Here is a 15676-nt window from a genome sequence, read left to right on the forward strand (position 1 = left end):
TGCACTTAGGTGAAACAAGCCACTTAAATTACAAATATAGAAAATTTCACTGGATCCTGTAAAAACTACGTTTCTACAACTCTACATGAACAGGTGCTGTAACCATAAAAGAATTAGATAGCATCAATTTTGGAACTTCCACATATTTTACTGTCAAATATTTGACAGCTTTTTCGGCTCAACCTACTTGTGTGAATCGACCCTTTCTCACATGAAAATGATGAAGTGTAAATATTGGTCCACCCCTACTGATGAACACCAGAAAAACTGATTGAGAATCAGTATCAGCAACTCCTGTCCAGATAGATAAACCTGACTAATACCATTCAGAGCAAATAATTAGAATAAGGTCAGTGTGAATTTTCAGTCACTTGCCCTGTAAAGCTGAATATCAATACAGGAACTGAAGCGCATTTAAAAAGCTTCAAAGCGTTTTTGAAAAATGATGAGGCCAACCTTAAAAAGTAGATGGTGATGACCTGTAGACTGAAACAGTAGACCTCAAGCCATGAAAGTGTGGGCACTCCTGGTCTAGATTTACAGAAGGTAAATGTGGATGTGGATACAGAGGTATTTGACAGGAATTAAAAGAAAGACAGCCACTAATTTATTGAATTTTTTTATATTGGAAATAGCAGACTGGTTGAAGGAGCAGTTTAGTGATATGTCAAAAAGTGGTTTGATAAAGTACAACAGAAATGACTGGAATAAAGGTTAAAGGAACATTCATGATCTTTGAAGTTATTTAGACAAAGTTAAACTTGACCTATTTTTGTCAGCATTTTGTTGGGGGGGCATGAAAATTTTTCATCTTCCAAAGGGAGGCGTGACAGAAAAAGTTTGAGAACCACTGATCTTAACAAAGACGCGGCTGCAAAAAAAGAGAATGCGGGTGCTGGACTGGCCTGCCAGAGAGAATGTGTGAAGAATTTATGAACAGAAAAAACACCAGACACACCACCTTGTTGCACACCTTAAGAGTTTTTTCTGATTTAGGGTTGCAAATGCGGTAAGTTCACAAAGTCATCCCAGTCATAACATAAAAACAACTTGATGTAATAAAATTGCTAAGTAGCCGCTATAGTAAAAATATCGGACTTTAAACAGTTGCTATGTGGAAACTACATGTCCAATTAAAAATCACAATCATCAAACATTCTAAAGCTGGTTCAATGTTGATATCTCAAAAACTGTGGGACAGGAACACACAAGAATCCATTAGTAAAATAAGAAATACAAAGAAAAGAACATAAATCAGTGATTGAACTTGACTAACAGGGCAGATGATCAGTGGTACTGAATTTTCACCTTCATCATTGTAACAGGGACAGAAGTATGGATAGAGTTTCTCAGTGAAAGACTGACCAGTGAAAGAGTAGATATGAGACTCATTCTCAACATCATAAAAGGAGACCAAACCCTCCTCATAATCCACAAACACCCCCACCTTTTGAGGAGCCTGTTTTAAAAACAGGTGGACACGAGGAGAATCCAGAGCCTTATATTCAGTTTTATTTCTCAGCCACACAGACCAATAGCCATCATCAGGACTTACTGTAATCTTTCCCTTCCTCTTACTAGACTTTCTGGTCACTCCTAAATCCCACTCAGTCTTTCCTTCAACCTGAACCTCATAGTAAAATCTTCCTGAGGAGAATCCCTCCTTTCCCAGCACACAGACACAGGGATTAAATCTCTCTGGATTATCAGGAAGCTTCTGTCGTTTGTCTCCACATGTAACTTGTTTTCCATCATCAGACAGGATCAGGTAAGAATTTGCTGTATCAGGATCCAGATGTACGTCCACTGAGAGAAAGAGACACAATTTACACCCATTTTATCGTTACACAGTGTGTATTAATGAAGAAATCTAGATTTCATCATGTGATGAGTGAGAGCTCACAAACCTGCATATTGTTGAATTCTCTTCAGTTCTGGTTGGAATAAAATAAAGAACAAAATTATTTACTGCTAGAAATCATTTATGTTAGAACCTGGATTATTTTAAAGTGATGATTATAAAGCACAATATGAAGCTGGAACATGAACATTAACCAACACACAGTGTGGTGACCAACATTCATAGAAGCTTCAATAGAGAAGAAGAGATCTACAGTAATGTGAAAAAAAGTATTTTAGCTAGTTTGTCACATTTACATGTTTTAGTTCCAAAATGTCCCATCAGAGAATATTATCCCAAAAGTCTTGGTTGTCATCAAAATGTTTTGTCAAATGTGAGACGAGCCTATGTTTTATATTTGGTCAGCGGGGGTTTGTGTCTTACAATTCCACCACTGATGCCAATTTGCATAGGGTTTTTCTTACAGTGGAATTGTGTACATTGATCTTAACCCAGGTGAGTGAGGCCTGCAGATGTTTGTCTGGGTTCTTTTGTGACCTCCTGAAGGAGTTGTTGATTGTTCTTGGTGAAATTTTGTTAGGCCAGCCACTCCAGAGAGGTTTTACCACTGTTCCAAGTTCTCGCCATTTGTGGATAATGGCTCTCAGTGTGGTTTGCAACAGGTCCAGAGCTTTAGTAATGACTCTTTAACTCTTTACAGACTTGTAGTTTTTAATGACTAGTAAGTATCACATCTGTATTTGAAACTTCTCAGAATGTAGCATTTTGAGTGTTTTAAGCCTACTAGCCTGCTTCACATTGAAAGAAAGATTCTACTTAAGTGATGGACATATTCATCAGGTCTTGCAGTAATCATTTCTGTGTGGTGCTAGTGAAACTAATCCCAATAGTTTATTAAATTTGGTTAACTGGTTGATTTAGTAGCTAAGGAGGCAATGACTTGTTTTTACAGAGGTTTTGAATGAATCTTTCTCTTTAATAAATTGAATTATCATCAAGGCTGCACTTTCTTTCTTTCTTTCTCTTAGATTACAATTAGAAAATGTGTTACATTTTTATGTCAAATTAGAAAAAAATGGAACAGATACCTTTTCACAACATTGTACACTATGTATCAAATGTGAACTTCACCAGACTAGCTTTTCTAACAATCACAGTGTCATTCATGTGAAGCATTCTAAAAAAAAGGACTAGAGTGCCAACAGCTCCCCTTGTGGAGGATGGTGCACAAGTTACAAGCAATTCCTCTGCTCAACTTTGCAATATCTTAGATAGTAAACACTTACCTATTCTGACAATTTTCGACATTTCTTTATCAACACATTCCTGCAGCTGAGATAAAGCTCTCCTTAAAGTCTCCAAACCCAGATGAGGCTGAATACTGACATCAGTCCAGTTGTTGGTGGGTGGAGGTCTGCAGAGGGACGAGTAAATCTACAGTACAGCAGGAGAGAAGAGAAATCCCTCAGCATCACCAGTGCTGTCCTGTCATGTGCTGCATTGCTATTATGAAACAGAGGGACTCTGACCTGTAGGAGGTGGAGATGATCCTCAGTGTTGGAGATCTGCTCCAGCTCAGTTTTTCTCCTGTTTAGCTCAGTGATTTCCTGCTCCAGATCTTTAATGAACTCTTCAGCCTCACGCTCTTCTGCTCTCTGCTTTTCTTCCATCACCTTCAGCATCTCAGCCTGGTTTCTCTCAATGCTGCGTATCAGAGCTCTGAAGATCTCCATGCTTTCTCCCTCTCTGTGTTTTTCTTAGTTGAAAATAAATATATTTAAAAAAATTTAAAATACACTCTGGCTTTTGGAGGTTGGTGCTTTCAAACATGACAGCACAAAATTGTGTAATATATAATAATTGCATGTATATAAACACCCCTCTTGTACTGAGTTTGTATTGAGTGGTGTTTTTTTTTTTTTTTTTTTTTGCTAACAGATGTACTAAATTAATTCTATCAGCATTAATTTACATGTGTGATGTGAAGAAACTCCAATGACCTGTTCAGAGCCCTGATCCCAACACCAGTGAACATCTTTGGAATTAACAGGATTGGCCTTCCCATCCAAAATTAGTGACCTTGGCCTGACCTTACAAGTGGTTATTTGACTGAATGGCTACAAAATTGCACTCAGAAATACTGTGGAAAACCTTCCCAGAAGAGTGAACATTAATCTAGCTACAAATAATGGGCAACTACATATTAATGCTCAAATGTTTAAAATAAGAGATATTACAAGCTCAGTGTCTGGTGTCCATGTACAACTCACCACACAGTGTGACACTCAGTTGTTGTCAAACTTCTCGGTTCCCCCTCTCCTAGTGATGGGAATTCCGGCTCTTCTTAGAGAGCTGGTTCTTTTGGCTCAGCTCACTAAAAAGAGCCGGCTCTTTCGGCTCCCAAGTGGCGACATAGGCTTTTTTTTGTTGCTTAAATAATTTATTACCAAATTACATGTAAAATGAATTACTAATGTAAAAACATTGTATCAGATGTTTATTATTTAAATGGCTTTATTTATATACTCAACATGGAACAGAGTGCTACAACAATAAATTATAAAATACAAAAACAAAGACCCATTTCAATTAGACAAAGTCTGATTGCATATATTATTTGTAAATTTGCATCTAGAGTGAAACAACACAACATCAAGCATCCAGGTGACAGTATTTGTAAGTCTTTAGTGAAGATTGGCATTCAGAAAAACCAAGGAGCTCATCTATGAGGGGTTGATCCTGTTTCTGCTTTCTGTTATGATCTGCCCCATTTGGGAAAAGATTCTCTCCCAGGTGACAGATGTTGCTACAATACACAGTCTATGTGCCATCACATGTATAAGATGTGGGTAGACTGAACACTTGGTCTCCCACCAGCTCAGTGGATCTGCACTTCTCTGTAAAAGGGCTCCTCGTGTCCAAACTTTACTTTCCTCTCACTCATTTTCCTCACCTTTCCAACGTGTAACGTCTGGCTACGTAAATCGCTATGTAAAACTTCATCAAGTTCTCTCTTGGTCTCTTACTCTGTGTGTGTGTGTGTGTGTGTGTGTGTGTGTATGTGCGTGCGTGCGTGTAACCCCTCCCCTCCTGCTCAGTGCAAATGTAATGCAAAATTTAGAGTAAACACAGGTAGACAGAGCATGTGCAACAGCAACCTTCCAAATATTCTCGCTTCCTTCCTGAGCACTAAAAAAGCAAATGCTTGGCTTTCACCTGTGCCATTATCTCTAAAATATCCCAAAGTGTTATTTTGATGTTCAGTGCAAAGTTATTTCTTTACCTATTTCTGATAAGTGAGTGCTATAAAGTTACTGTTACACAAAATGAGAGATGTTGACAGTATGAAAAGCTTTACAAGTTTAAACTCTGTAGGAACTGAATTCACTTTATTATTAAGATAAACTATAAACATGCAGCACAAAGATCCTATTTACCATCAAACATTTCAGCTAAATACAGAACAAAACGATTCTTAAAGATTTTACATTAAACTAAATCCAGGAAACATTGTTTCACCACAAGAACATTTTTCCCTACAGCACTGTTCCACTTTACCTCCCTGCTGCCCCTTTTACCCCCTTTATTATTTACCTGCAGTGATTGTAGCTGATTGAAGACTGTAGAAGCTTCAAACTGGAGATTTTGAGCTGCTGAAAGAAAATCAGTTCTGATGAGGAATCTCGGTCCTACTTTAGTTTCCTTTCACCTGTGTGACATCATGAAGGCTCCTCCTACTGTTCCATGTTCCATTTTTATTTAAAGCACATTTACAGATTTTAACTAGCAGATCACAAAATTTTACCAAGTGAATTAAAGATTAATCTCTCCTACACCACTCTATAATTCACAGTTTATTCATTCCATTACACACCAAGAAACCTTCATGAAATATGCTATATGGTCAAGTCAAGTCAAGTCACCTTTATTTCTATAGCACATTTAAAAGACAACGTGTGTCCGCAAAAGTGCTGTACATTAAAATCAAGTATTAATACCACTCAACTGTGCAACATTTAACAATCATTAACATACATACAAAATAACATACATACGCACCAACATATAAAGCAAATAAAACCACTAAAACAAAGATGGCTATAACAAACCAATAAATATTTAAAAAGACTCAAATGAGTTTTTAAATTTAACTTAAAGGCATCTGTTGTGTGGGACTCCTTTATGAAGAGTGGAAGACTATTCCAGAGTCTTGGAGCAGCTACAGGAGAGGCCCTGTCACCCTTGAACCTCATTTAAGAATGTGGAATAGCTAAAAGCAGCTGGTTAGAAGATCGTAGAGCTCATGAAGTGGAGTGAACACAGAGAAGGTTAGCGATATAGCTCGGAGCCAATATAAAGCTTCCTGGCATGCAAATGCTGTGGCGGGATCCCCGATGAATGTAACATGGGCATCGTGCTAGTCCCATAGCAACACAACATGTGTAAACATCAGTAGGCAGGCGAGTCTCTGAATTTAAGCACAGCAGCTCCGATTACCATATATGTGGAAGTATACAGCAGACTTTGAATTATTGGCAGTGTAAAGTGAATGATGAATAAATCCAAACAGGAATAAAATTGCCAGATGCGAATTCAGAGTTGGAGCACGGCAGCAACGGCTCGTGTTAGGCAGGCAACAGTACAGATTAAGTCAAAAAAACTCTGGGTGCAATAAAACCCAATTGAAGGATGAGTCCAGACTGAATGTTGTCCTCTCGTTTTTGAAAGAGCAGTGATAATCCACCAATAAGATAATTTACTAATTAAAAATTTAAAAAATAATAAAATACAGAAATATGTGGACACCCCTCCAAATTATTGAGTTCAGGTGTTTCAGCAACACTCCATGCTAATAGTTTTACAAAATTATTGACAAATTATTGACATACAATGAATTTTATGCTATTTCAACTCTGTGGCAACAGTCTTTGATAAGCAAAGATGATCAGAGAATCTCCAGTTTGTCAACAAATGTGTGAGAAAATGATTAAAAACAATGAGCCTCAAAGAAAGATTAGAAGGGATTTGCATGTTCTCCCTCTACAGTGCAGAATATCATTAAACCATTCAAGGAATCAGGAGGAATTTCAGTGCATAAAGGCCAAAGGCGCAAACTTAAGCTGAACGCTCGTGATCTTCCATCTCTCAGACGGCGCCGCATCAAGAACCTCCACTCAACACTAGCTGATATAACCACATGGGTGAGGGATTAGTTTATCAAACCTTTATCAAGCTCTACAATACAGAGTAACTGCACAAATCATACTTAACACTTTACTGTGCAAAAAAGAAGCCTTATGTTAACATGCCAGAAGCAAGGTAAGCATGGATATGTTACACAATAGGATGCAATGAAAGGTTTATGAGGCGGCCTCTCATTTGGGGAGAGGGCAACAGTGGGTTGTTGTGAAGAGGAGGTTTTTGGTGGTATTGTCTTGTTTTTTTTTTTGTCAGATTTAAGTTCTTTGTTATGCTTTACATTACTACAGAGAACTGTTACTTCTTGGAATTTTTCACGACTATGTTGTCTCTAGCAGGAATGCCATTGTGTTGCTGTTAATATGAGTAGATGGTGGAGGCCGGGCCAGGCAATGACTAAATTCACTAACTGGAATATTAATGGGCTTAATCATCCAGTAAAACGTAATAAAGTGTTGTTACATCTATCAAAACTGCAAACTGACATAGCATTTTCAACTGACACACCTGCTCAATAAGGACCACATTAGACCTAATAGGGGGGATTTCTCTCAGATTTTTCATTGCTCTTGAACTTTGTTTAGTTTGATTCTGTCTGTCCGTCACTCAGTACTTCAAGTACCCTTGAACCCCCTGTCTCAAAAAGGTTGGTGACCCCTGCTCTAGTATTTCAAATCATTGTAAAGTGGTTGCTATGGTGTTCTAGGTGGTTGTAATAGATTCATAGAAGTTGCTAGTGTGTTTCTAGAAGGTTGCTATGGTAAAAAATTTACTTTGAACAGTTGCTATGTGGAAACAAGACATCCAGTTAAAAATCACAATCAGATCAAACATTCTGAAGCTGGGACAAGTTAGCGCACAAAACTCCATTAGTAAAATAAGAAAGAAGAAAAGGAAACAGAACATAAATCAGGTCCCGAAAAGCACTGTGGTCTCCATTATTTGGAAATGGAATAAGTTTAAAACCACCAGAACCCTCCCTAGATCTGGCCGCCCGACCAAACTGAGTAATCGGGGAAGAAGGGCCTTGGTTAGAGAGGTGACCAAGAACCCAATGGTCACTAAGGCAGAGCTCCAGTGTTCTCTTGTGGAGATAGGACAACCATCCAGTAGGTCAACCATTGCTAACACACTCTACCAATCAGGCCTTTATGGTAGAGTGGCCAGATGGCACATGGCAGCCAGCTTGGAGTTTGGAATCAAAATTCTCTGGTCTGATAAAACCAAAATAGAACTTTTTGGCCTGAACTACAAGCGTCATGTCTGGAGAAAAACAGGCACTGCTCATCGCCTGGCTAACACCATCCCTACTGTCAAGCATGGTGGTGGCAGCATCATGCTGTGGGGATGTTTTTCTGCGGCAGGAACTGGGCGACTAGTCCGCATAGAGGGTAAGATGACAGCAGCCAAATATAGAGAGATTCTTCAAGAAAACCTGCTCCAGAGTGCTCTGGAACTCAGACTATGACGACGAATCATCTTTCAGCATGACAATGACCCAAAGCACACAGCCAAGATAACAAAGGAGTGGCTTCAGGAGCAGTCTGTGAATGTCCTCGAGTGGGCCAGCCAGAGCCCGGACTTGAATCTAATTGAACATCTCTGGAAATACCTAAAAATGGCCGTCTACAGACGCTTCCCATCCAACCTGACTGAGCTTGAGAGGATCTGCAGAGAAGAATGGGAGAAAATGCCCAAAAATGTGCCAAGCTTGTACAGACATACCCAAGAAGACTTGAGGCTGTGATTGCTGCCAACGGTGCTTCAACAAAATATTAAGCCATGGGTGTGAATACTTATGTACATATTACATTCAAATGTTTACATTTGTAATAAATTTACAAAAATGTCTGAAAACATGTTTTCACTTTGTCATTATGGGTTATTTTATGTAGATTTTTTAAAAGAAAACTAAACTCAAATCGGTTTTCAAATATGTCTGTAACATAACAAAATGTGGAGAAAGTGAAGGGGTGTGAATACTTTCTGACCACCTTACCATACAGAAGCACTTTGTAGTTCTACAATTACTGACTGTAGTCCATCTGCTTCTCTACATGCTTTGTTAGCCCCCTTTCATGCTGTTATTCAATGGTCAGGACCCCCACAGGACCACCACAGAGCAGGTATCATTTAGGTGGTGGATCATTCTCAGCACTGCAGTGACTGACATGGTGGTGGTGTGTTAGTGTGTGTTGTGCTGGTATGAGTGGATCAGACACAGCAGCACTGATGGAGTTTTTAAACACCTCACTGTCACTGCTGGACTGAGAATAGTCCACCAACCAAAAATATCCAGCCAACAGCGCTCTGTGGGCAGCGTCCTGTGACCCTTGATGAAGGTCTAGAAGATGACCGACTCAAACAGCAGCAATAAATGAGCGATCGTCTCTGACTTTACATCTACAAGGTGGACCGACTAGGTAGGAGTGTCTAATAGAGTGGACAGTGAGTGGACACGGTGTTTAAAAACACCAGCAGTGCTGCCGTGTCTGATCCACTCATACCAGCACAACACACACTAACACACCACCACCATGTCAGTGTCACTGACGTGGCAGAAGGTTTACAAAATGCAAACTATTCAAAACAAAAAAACACCTCTATGTAATGTGGTAACCTGGCAAAGTGGCCTGGAGGTTACCGTGTTGGAATATTAAAAGAAACAGAGCAGAAGGCCGGAAGTATAACTTTTCCTTTTTTTTACTCCTTTATTGTACACAGGATATAAAATATACACCAGTTCATAAATATCCTTCACCAGCAGTGATGCACGCACCTACGTACTTACAAACAGCAAAATAAATAAAATGCATTTTTACCACAATCACTTTAATTTTCATGCCTATACTAATCTCACTAAAAATTCCCTATATAACTCCGGGTATATTCAGCAGTGAGTTTTTTCTTTACAATTCTGTCTCTCTCTTTTTCTCTGCAGTGAGACAGTTTCCCTCCAGAAAAAAAAACAGGCCCACCATTTTCTTTTCTTACCCTTAAATACCCCCAGCCCCACATACTGGACTAAACCAACATTACCTGCAGATATCCATAAGATAAACAAACATGTCCCAAACACACAACCAAAACATGAAATAGTTAGATCTAGTACAGTCTTCTCCTAATTCACATGCATGTTAAATATACCACATCAGAGTTAAAACTTTAACATCTTTTTGTCCTTCCAGGATGACCTGCACCCCCTGTCCCTGTGTCCCCCTCCCAGGCCAATAGACCCCTCAAGAAGACAGAATGACCCGCGTCGCAATTCCCCCCAGGAAACAGGTACAACTATTTAACACACAAACACACAAAAAGCTATTAGTAAAATAATAAGAAAAAAAAACTAAAGAAGAAGAATAAATCAGACAGTAGTGTTGCACATTGCATTGCATTCACTTATTAGGATTGAACTTGACTAACAGGCCAGATGATCAGTGGTGATGAATTTTCACCATCATCATTGACACAAGGACTGAATATTGGATAGAGTTTCTCAGTGAAAGTCTGACCAGTGTAAGAGTAGATATGAGACTCATTCTCAACATCATAGAAGGAAACCAAACCTTCCCCATAATCCACAAACACCCCCACCTTCTGAGGAGCCTGTTTCAAGGAAAGGAGGACAGAGGAAGAATCCAGAGCCTTATATTCAGTTTCATTTCTCAGACACACAGACCATTCTCCATTTTCAGGACCTGCTGAAATAATTCCCTTCCTGTTACTGGACTCTCTGGTCACTCCTAACTCCCACTCAGTCTTCCCTTTAACCTGAACCTCATAGTAAAATCTTCCTGAGGAGAATCCCTCCTTTCCCAGCACACAGACACAGGTATCAAATCTCTCTTTATTATCGGGAAGATCCTGTTTTGTGTCTCCATCACTAACTTGTTTTCCATCATCAGACAGGATCAGTTCAGAATTTGCTGTATCAGGATCCAGAATCACGTCCACTGAGAGAAAGAGACACAATTTACACCCATTTTATCGTTGCACAGTGTGTATTAATGAATCATTAATGAATCATGTGATGAGTGAGAGCTCACAAACCTGCATGTTGTTGAATTCTCTTCAGTTCTGGTTGAAATAAAGTAAAAAACAATATTATTTACTGCTTTTTACATGTGTCACCCATGTCAAAAAGTAATCACATGTTTGCCCCAAACAGAATAACACCTGGCAGTAAAAAATGCAATCAAACTTTCTCTTTGCAGAACTATTTTAATTTGGCTACATTGGAGGGTTTTTCAGCAAGAAATGCATGTTTAAGGTCGTGCCACAACATCTCAATGGGATTCAAGTCAGGACTTTGACTCTTCAAAATCTTTCATTTGTTTTTTATAAGCTATTCAGATGTGGACCTGTGTGCTTCAGATCAATGTCCTGAAGCATAACCCAACTATGCTTGAGCTTTAGGTCTCTAACTGATGGGCAGATATTGTCCTACAGGATTTTCTGATAGAGAGGTTCCATGGTTCCATCAGTAATGACAATTCATCCAGGTCCTGCAAAAGCAAATCAGCTCCAAACCATCACACCACCACCACCATGTTAAACTGTTATTATGATGTTCTTATGTTGGATTATGTTGTTAGCTGTACACTATATGTACTGGGACTTATATCTTCCAAAAAAACTTACAGGTAAAGTGGATAACAATTTTACAATCAGACAAAATAAATTAAAATCAGACAAAATGAATTCTGTCGTTTTACATAAAACTAATCATAACTTTATTTAGGGTTGTAAGCAATAAAAACATTTAATAATAACATATCTTACACGTGTAAACAGAGGACTCTCCGTTCTCCGCCATTTTTCTTTTATTTTTCTTCCTCTACGAACGCCTACGCAACGCAGCTCCAGTTGAATTATGGAATACATTAGCAGACCGAAAGTGTGCATCGCTTACATACTCAAACATGGCTGCCCAAGAAGTAGGTCATCCACGTACCTTTTTATGTATACTACGTATTTGGACATACTAACCGCTCTCGTGTACTGCTTTCGCGTACTATTGAGTATGGAAGTGTGCAATTTCAGACACAGCTCCAGTATTCTGTGGTGGCAGATTAGAACGCTAGTTTGCTGTCTGGAACCTCTTTTTTCCGGTGGAAACACACAGAACCAGTTCGAAATCAAGTTCGCGAACTGGAACAAAACTGGATCCGTGTCGGTGGAAAAGGGGTAGATGAGTTTTCTTTACTGTATCAGAGGGTGCTTGAGGAAAATGTAAGTCCAAAAACTGAAGCAGAGGTTGACCAGTAAATCCACCAAGGAATGGCTCAAAAGAAAGAAATGGAGAGTTCTGGAATGGCCCAGATCCTAATCATATTGAGATGCTGTGGGGTGATTTTAAACGGACTGTGCATGCAAGAAACCCCTCAAACCTCACACAGCTGAAGAAATTCTGCATGGAGGAGTGGGAAAAACTTCCTCCCAGTTGATGTCAGAGATGGTAGATGGTTTTAGGAAACATCAAATTAAGGTTATTTTAGCCAAAGGGGGAAATACTAGCTATTAGGACATAGGGTGTCCTAACTTGTTTTTCTCACAATCAATTTCCACTTAAACTTGTGTGTAAAGGTTTAAACTGAATTTTTTTTTCAGTTTTATTTGTTTAATAATATAAGCTCCATCTCTCAATACTGTTCAAATGAAGCTCAAATATTCATGTGTTTAAAGTGTTTAAATATGTTCAAAAAGACATTTATTCCTAACTTTTTCACATGACTGTATATACCACCATAAACATATACATTAAATCTTTAGAGCTCTCACCTTTTTCATTCCACTCTCCTTCTCTATAGAAACTGTGTTGTGGTTCTTGTGTTCTGCCTCTGTGCAGAACTGACAAACACACATCTGATCGTCTCTACAGAACATCTCCAGATGTTTCTCATGTTTCTGACAGATGTAATCCTTCAGGTTCTCCACAGCATCTATTAGTTTGTGGCTTTTAAAAGAAGAAACTCTCTGATGAGGTTCCAGGTGATTCTTGCAGTAAGAGGCTATACAGATCAGACAGGACTTCAAAGCTTCACGTTTCTTCTCACAACAGATGTCACAGAGCACCAGAAACCGTCTGGCTTTCTCTGGGGTGCTGCTGAACGTTTCCTGAACTGACTTTCTGAATGGAGCAACCAGTCCAGAAATAAAAGTATTTACACACAGTTCAGGTTCTTTGGAGAAACTGGTCATACATACTGGACACTGGTAGTGTAAACTGGTGTCCCAGCACTCTTTAATACAGGTCTTGCAGAAGTTGTGTCCACATGGAGTAGTGACTGGATCAGTGAACACATCCAGACAGATGGAGCACTGGAGCTGATCTTCAGACAGGAAGCTGCTGGAGGAAGCCATGACTGATGGAGAAGATACTGAGAAACCATGATGATGCTTTTAGACCCTAGATAACTTTTTTGTTTATTATATTTTTATAGTTCTACACCCCTTTCCTATTGATTTCAGTGAATGTATGTGTACTACAAAAAATACAAGAAAATAAAGAGCAAGTAGTGTACTGTTAGCTCAGCATCAAGGAACTGTCCTATTGACCTGAAAGTTGCTGGTTCAAACCCCATCACCTACAATTAGCCACTATTTAGCCCCTGAGCAAGGTCTTGACCTGATCATCACTTGCTTGCATTGTATTCAGTTACAACTGTAGGTGGCCTTGAATAAAAGCATCTACTGAATGCAAATGTAATGCAAAATTTAAAGTAAACACAGGTAGACAGGGCCGGTGCTACAACAACCTCCCAAATATTCTGCCTTCCTACCTGAGCACAAAAAAGCTAATACTTGTCTTTAACCTGTGCCATTATCTCTGAAAAATCACAAAATGTTTTTTTTAATGTTTAACGTAAAGTTATTTCTTTACTTATTTTTGATAAGTGAGTCCTATAAAATTTCCGTTACACAAAATGAGAGATGTTGACAGTATAAACAACTTCACAAGTTTAAACTCTGTAGGAACTGAATTCTTTTTATTATTAAAATAAACTATGAACATGCAGCACAAAGATCCCATTTACCATCAAACATTTCAGATAAATACAGAACAAAACGATTCTTAAAGATTTTACATTCAACTAAATCATGAAACGTTGTTATGAACCACAAGAACATTTTTACCTACAGCACCAGCCCCGGTTCTGGACTGCTTTGCTTGGGGGGGCAGTAAAACCTAATGAGGGGGCATGTTGATAGTCATGTTTTTGAAGCCAGAAATATATTCAAGGCTTGATTTGTGCATGAATGATGACAGCCAAGCTACTGATACTGGCTTAAAGTGATGTATGAGGTAAAGAAATAAAAATGCATGTTTTCGAACTTAAACTTAAAACCCAATGATTAAAAAATACATGTTGATTATGTAAATGGAGAAAAAAGATTATCTAATTGTATTTCATTTTAATACGCCTCCTTAATTAAATTGCCATTACTAATAGAACAACTCTATTTCTTGAAAGGCTTTAATACAAATTTAAGTCAAAGCTGACAAATGTACCTACACACAGACTGAGAATATTCAAACGTGGAAATAGGAATGAGTGAGAATATTTATATTATTGGGAAATTAAAATATAAAGAAAACAAAAGAATACTAATTCTGTAAAAACAAAGTGTTTACCAGTATACCTGCCTCTCGCTCACACTAACAGAACATATACTGCCGAACTGAACTGTTTGGGGCAGTCTGCCGATTTTTATATGACTCAAAGAGCCAATCAGGAATAAGCAAGGAAATATCTTCACACTGTAAAACAAAATGCATTTTTGTGATTGGTTCAGAGATAATTTTAAAAATAGCCGTTGCTTGCATTGTGCTTGGGGGGGCAAAGACACAATTTGGGGGGGCAATGCCCCCCTCAGCCCCCCCCCTAGCGCCGGCCCTGTACAGCACTGTTCCACTTTACCTCCCCTGCTGCCCCTTTTACCCCCTTTATTATTTACCTGCAGTGATTGTAGCTGATTGAAGACGATAGAAGCTTCAGACTGGAGATTTTGAGCTGCAGAAAGAAAATCAGTTCTGATCAGGAAATTCCACTTTAGTTTCGTTTCACCTGTGTGACGTCATGAAGGCTCCTCCTACTGTTCCATGTTTTTATTTAAAGCGCATTTACAGATTTTAACCAGCAGATGGTAGAATTCTACCAAGTAAAATACAGAGACATCTCTACTTTAACATTTTCACAACTCAGTTTATTCATTTATTTAATCATTACACACCAAGAAGGAAATATGTGAAATACTCTATACGGTCAGAAGTATGTGGACACCCCTATAAATTATCGAGTTCAGGTGTTTCAGCAACACTCCTTGCTAATAGTTCTATACAATTTTTGACAAAAAAATACATTTTATGCTTTTTAACTTTGTGACCTTTTCTGCTCCAGTGTAACTCTGTGCACAAAGTGAGGACTATAAATACTTGCTTTAATAAATTTGGTGTGAAGAAACTTTGGTGCATGAAGCCCTGACCTCAACACTCCTGAAGACACTATTAAGTAATCAAGACATTAATGCCTGATCTGATCTGATTCTGTTACATAATGGCCTCAAATTCCTAAAGACACACTTCAAAATAATGTAGAATATTAGAGTAGACTG

At 38.6% G+C, this 15676-nt stretch overlaps 1 protein-coding gene across 1 annotated transcript; it reads right to left on the minus strand.

Moving 5' to 3' along the window:
• Positions 1-1183: 1183 nt before the first annotated feature.
• On the minus strand, positions 1184-13423 carry LOC134312010 (nuclear factor 7, ovary-like). Its single transcript, XM_062993657.1, has 7 exons — positions 12842-13423; positions 11843-11897; positions 10573-11013; positions 3391-3617; positions 3148-3295; positions 1908-1934; positions 1184-1806 (listed from the first exon to the last, which is right to left on the minus strand). The coding sequence occupies exons 1-7, from the start codon at positions 13421-13423 to the stop codon at positions 1184-1186; spliced, it is 2103 nt and encodes a 700-aa protein (XP_062849727.1).
• Between the last annotated feature and the right edge of the window lie 2253 nt (positions 13424-15676).

The sequence above is a fragment of the Trichomycterus rosablanca genome, chromosome 4 (assembly GCF_030014385.1).
Source record: "Trichomycterus rosablanca isolate fTriRos1 chromosome 4, fTriRos1.hap1, whole genome shotgun sequence".
Lineage (NCBI taxonomy): Eukaryota > Metazoa > Chordata > Actinopteri > Siluriformes > Trichomycteridae > Trichomycterus > Trichomycterus rosablanca.

What these genes read in the sequence shown, in the direction of transcription:
- LOC134312010 (XM_062993657.1), bottom strand. Translation starts at nt 13,423, where the DNA reads ATGGCTTCCTCCAGCAGCTTCCTGTCTGAAGATCAGCTCCAGTGCTCC. An exon ending in AGGAGAGTGGAATGAAAAAG is followed by an intron (nt 11,898 to 12,841) that starts GTGAGAGCTCTA and finishes AGGCGTTCGTAG; the next exon opens with AGGAAGAAAAATAAAAGAAA. An exon ending in AGAGTCCTCTGTTTACACGT is followed by an intron (nt 11,014 to 11,842) that starts GTAAGATATGTT and finishes TCTTTCTCTCAG; the next exon opens with TGGACGTGATTCTGGATCCT.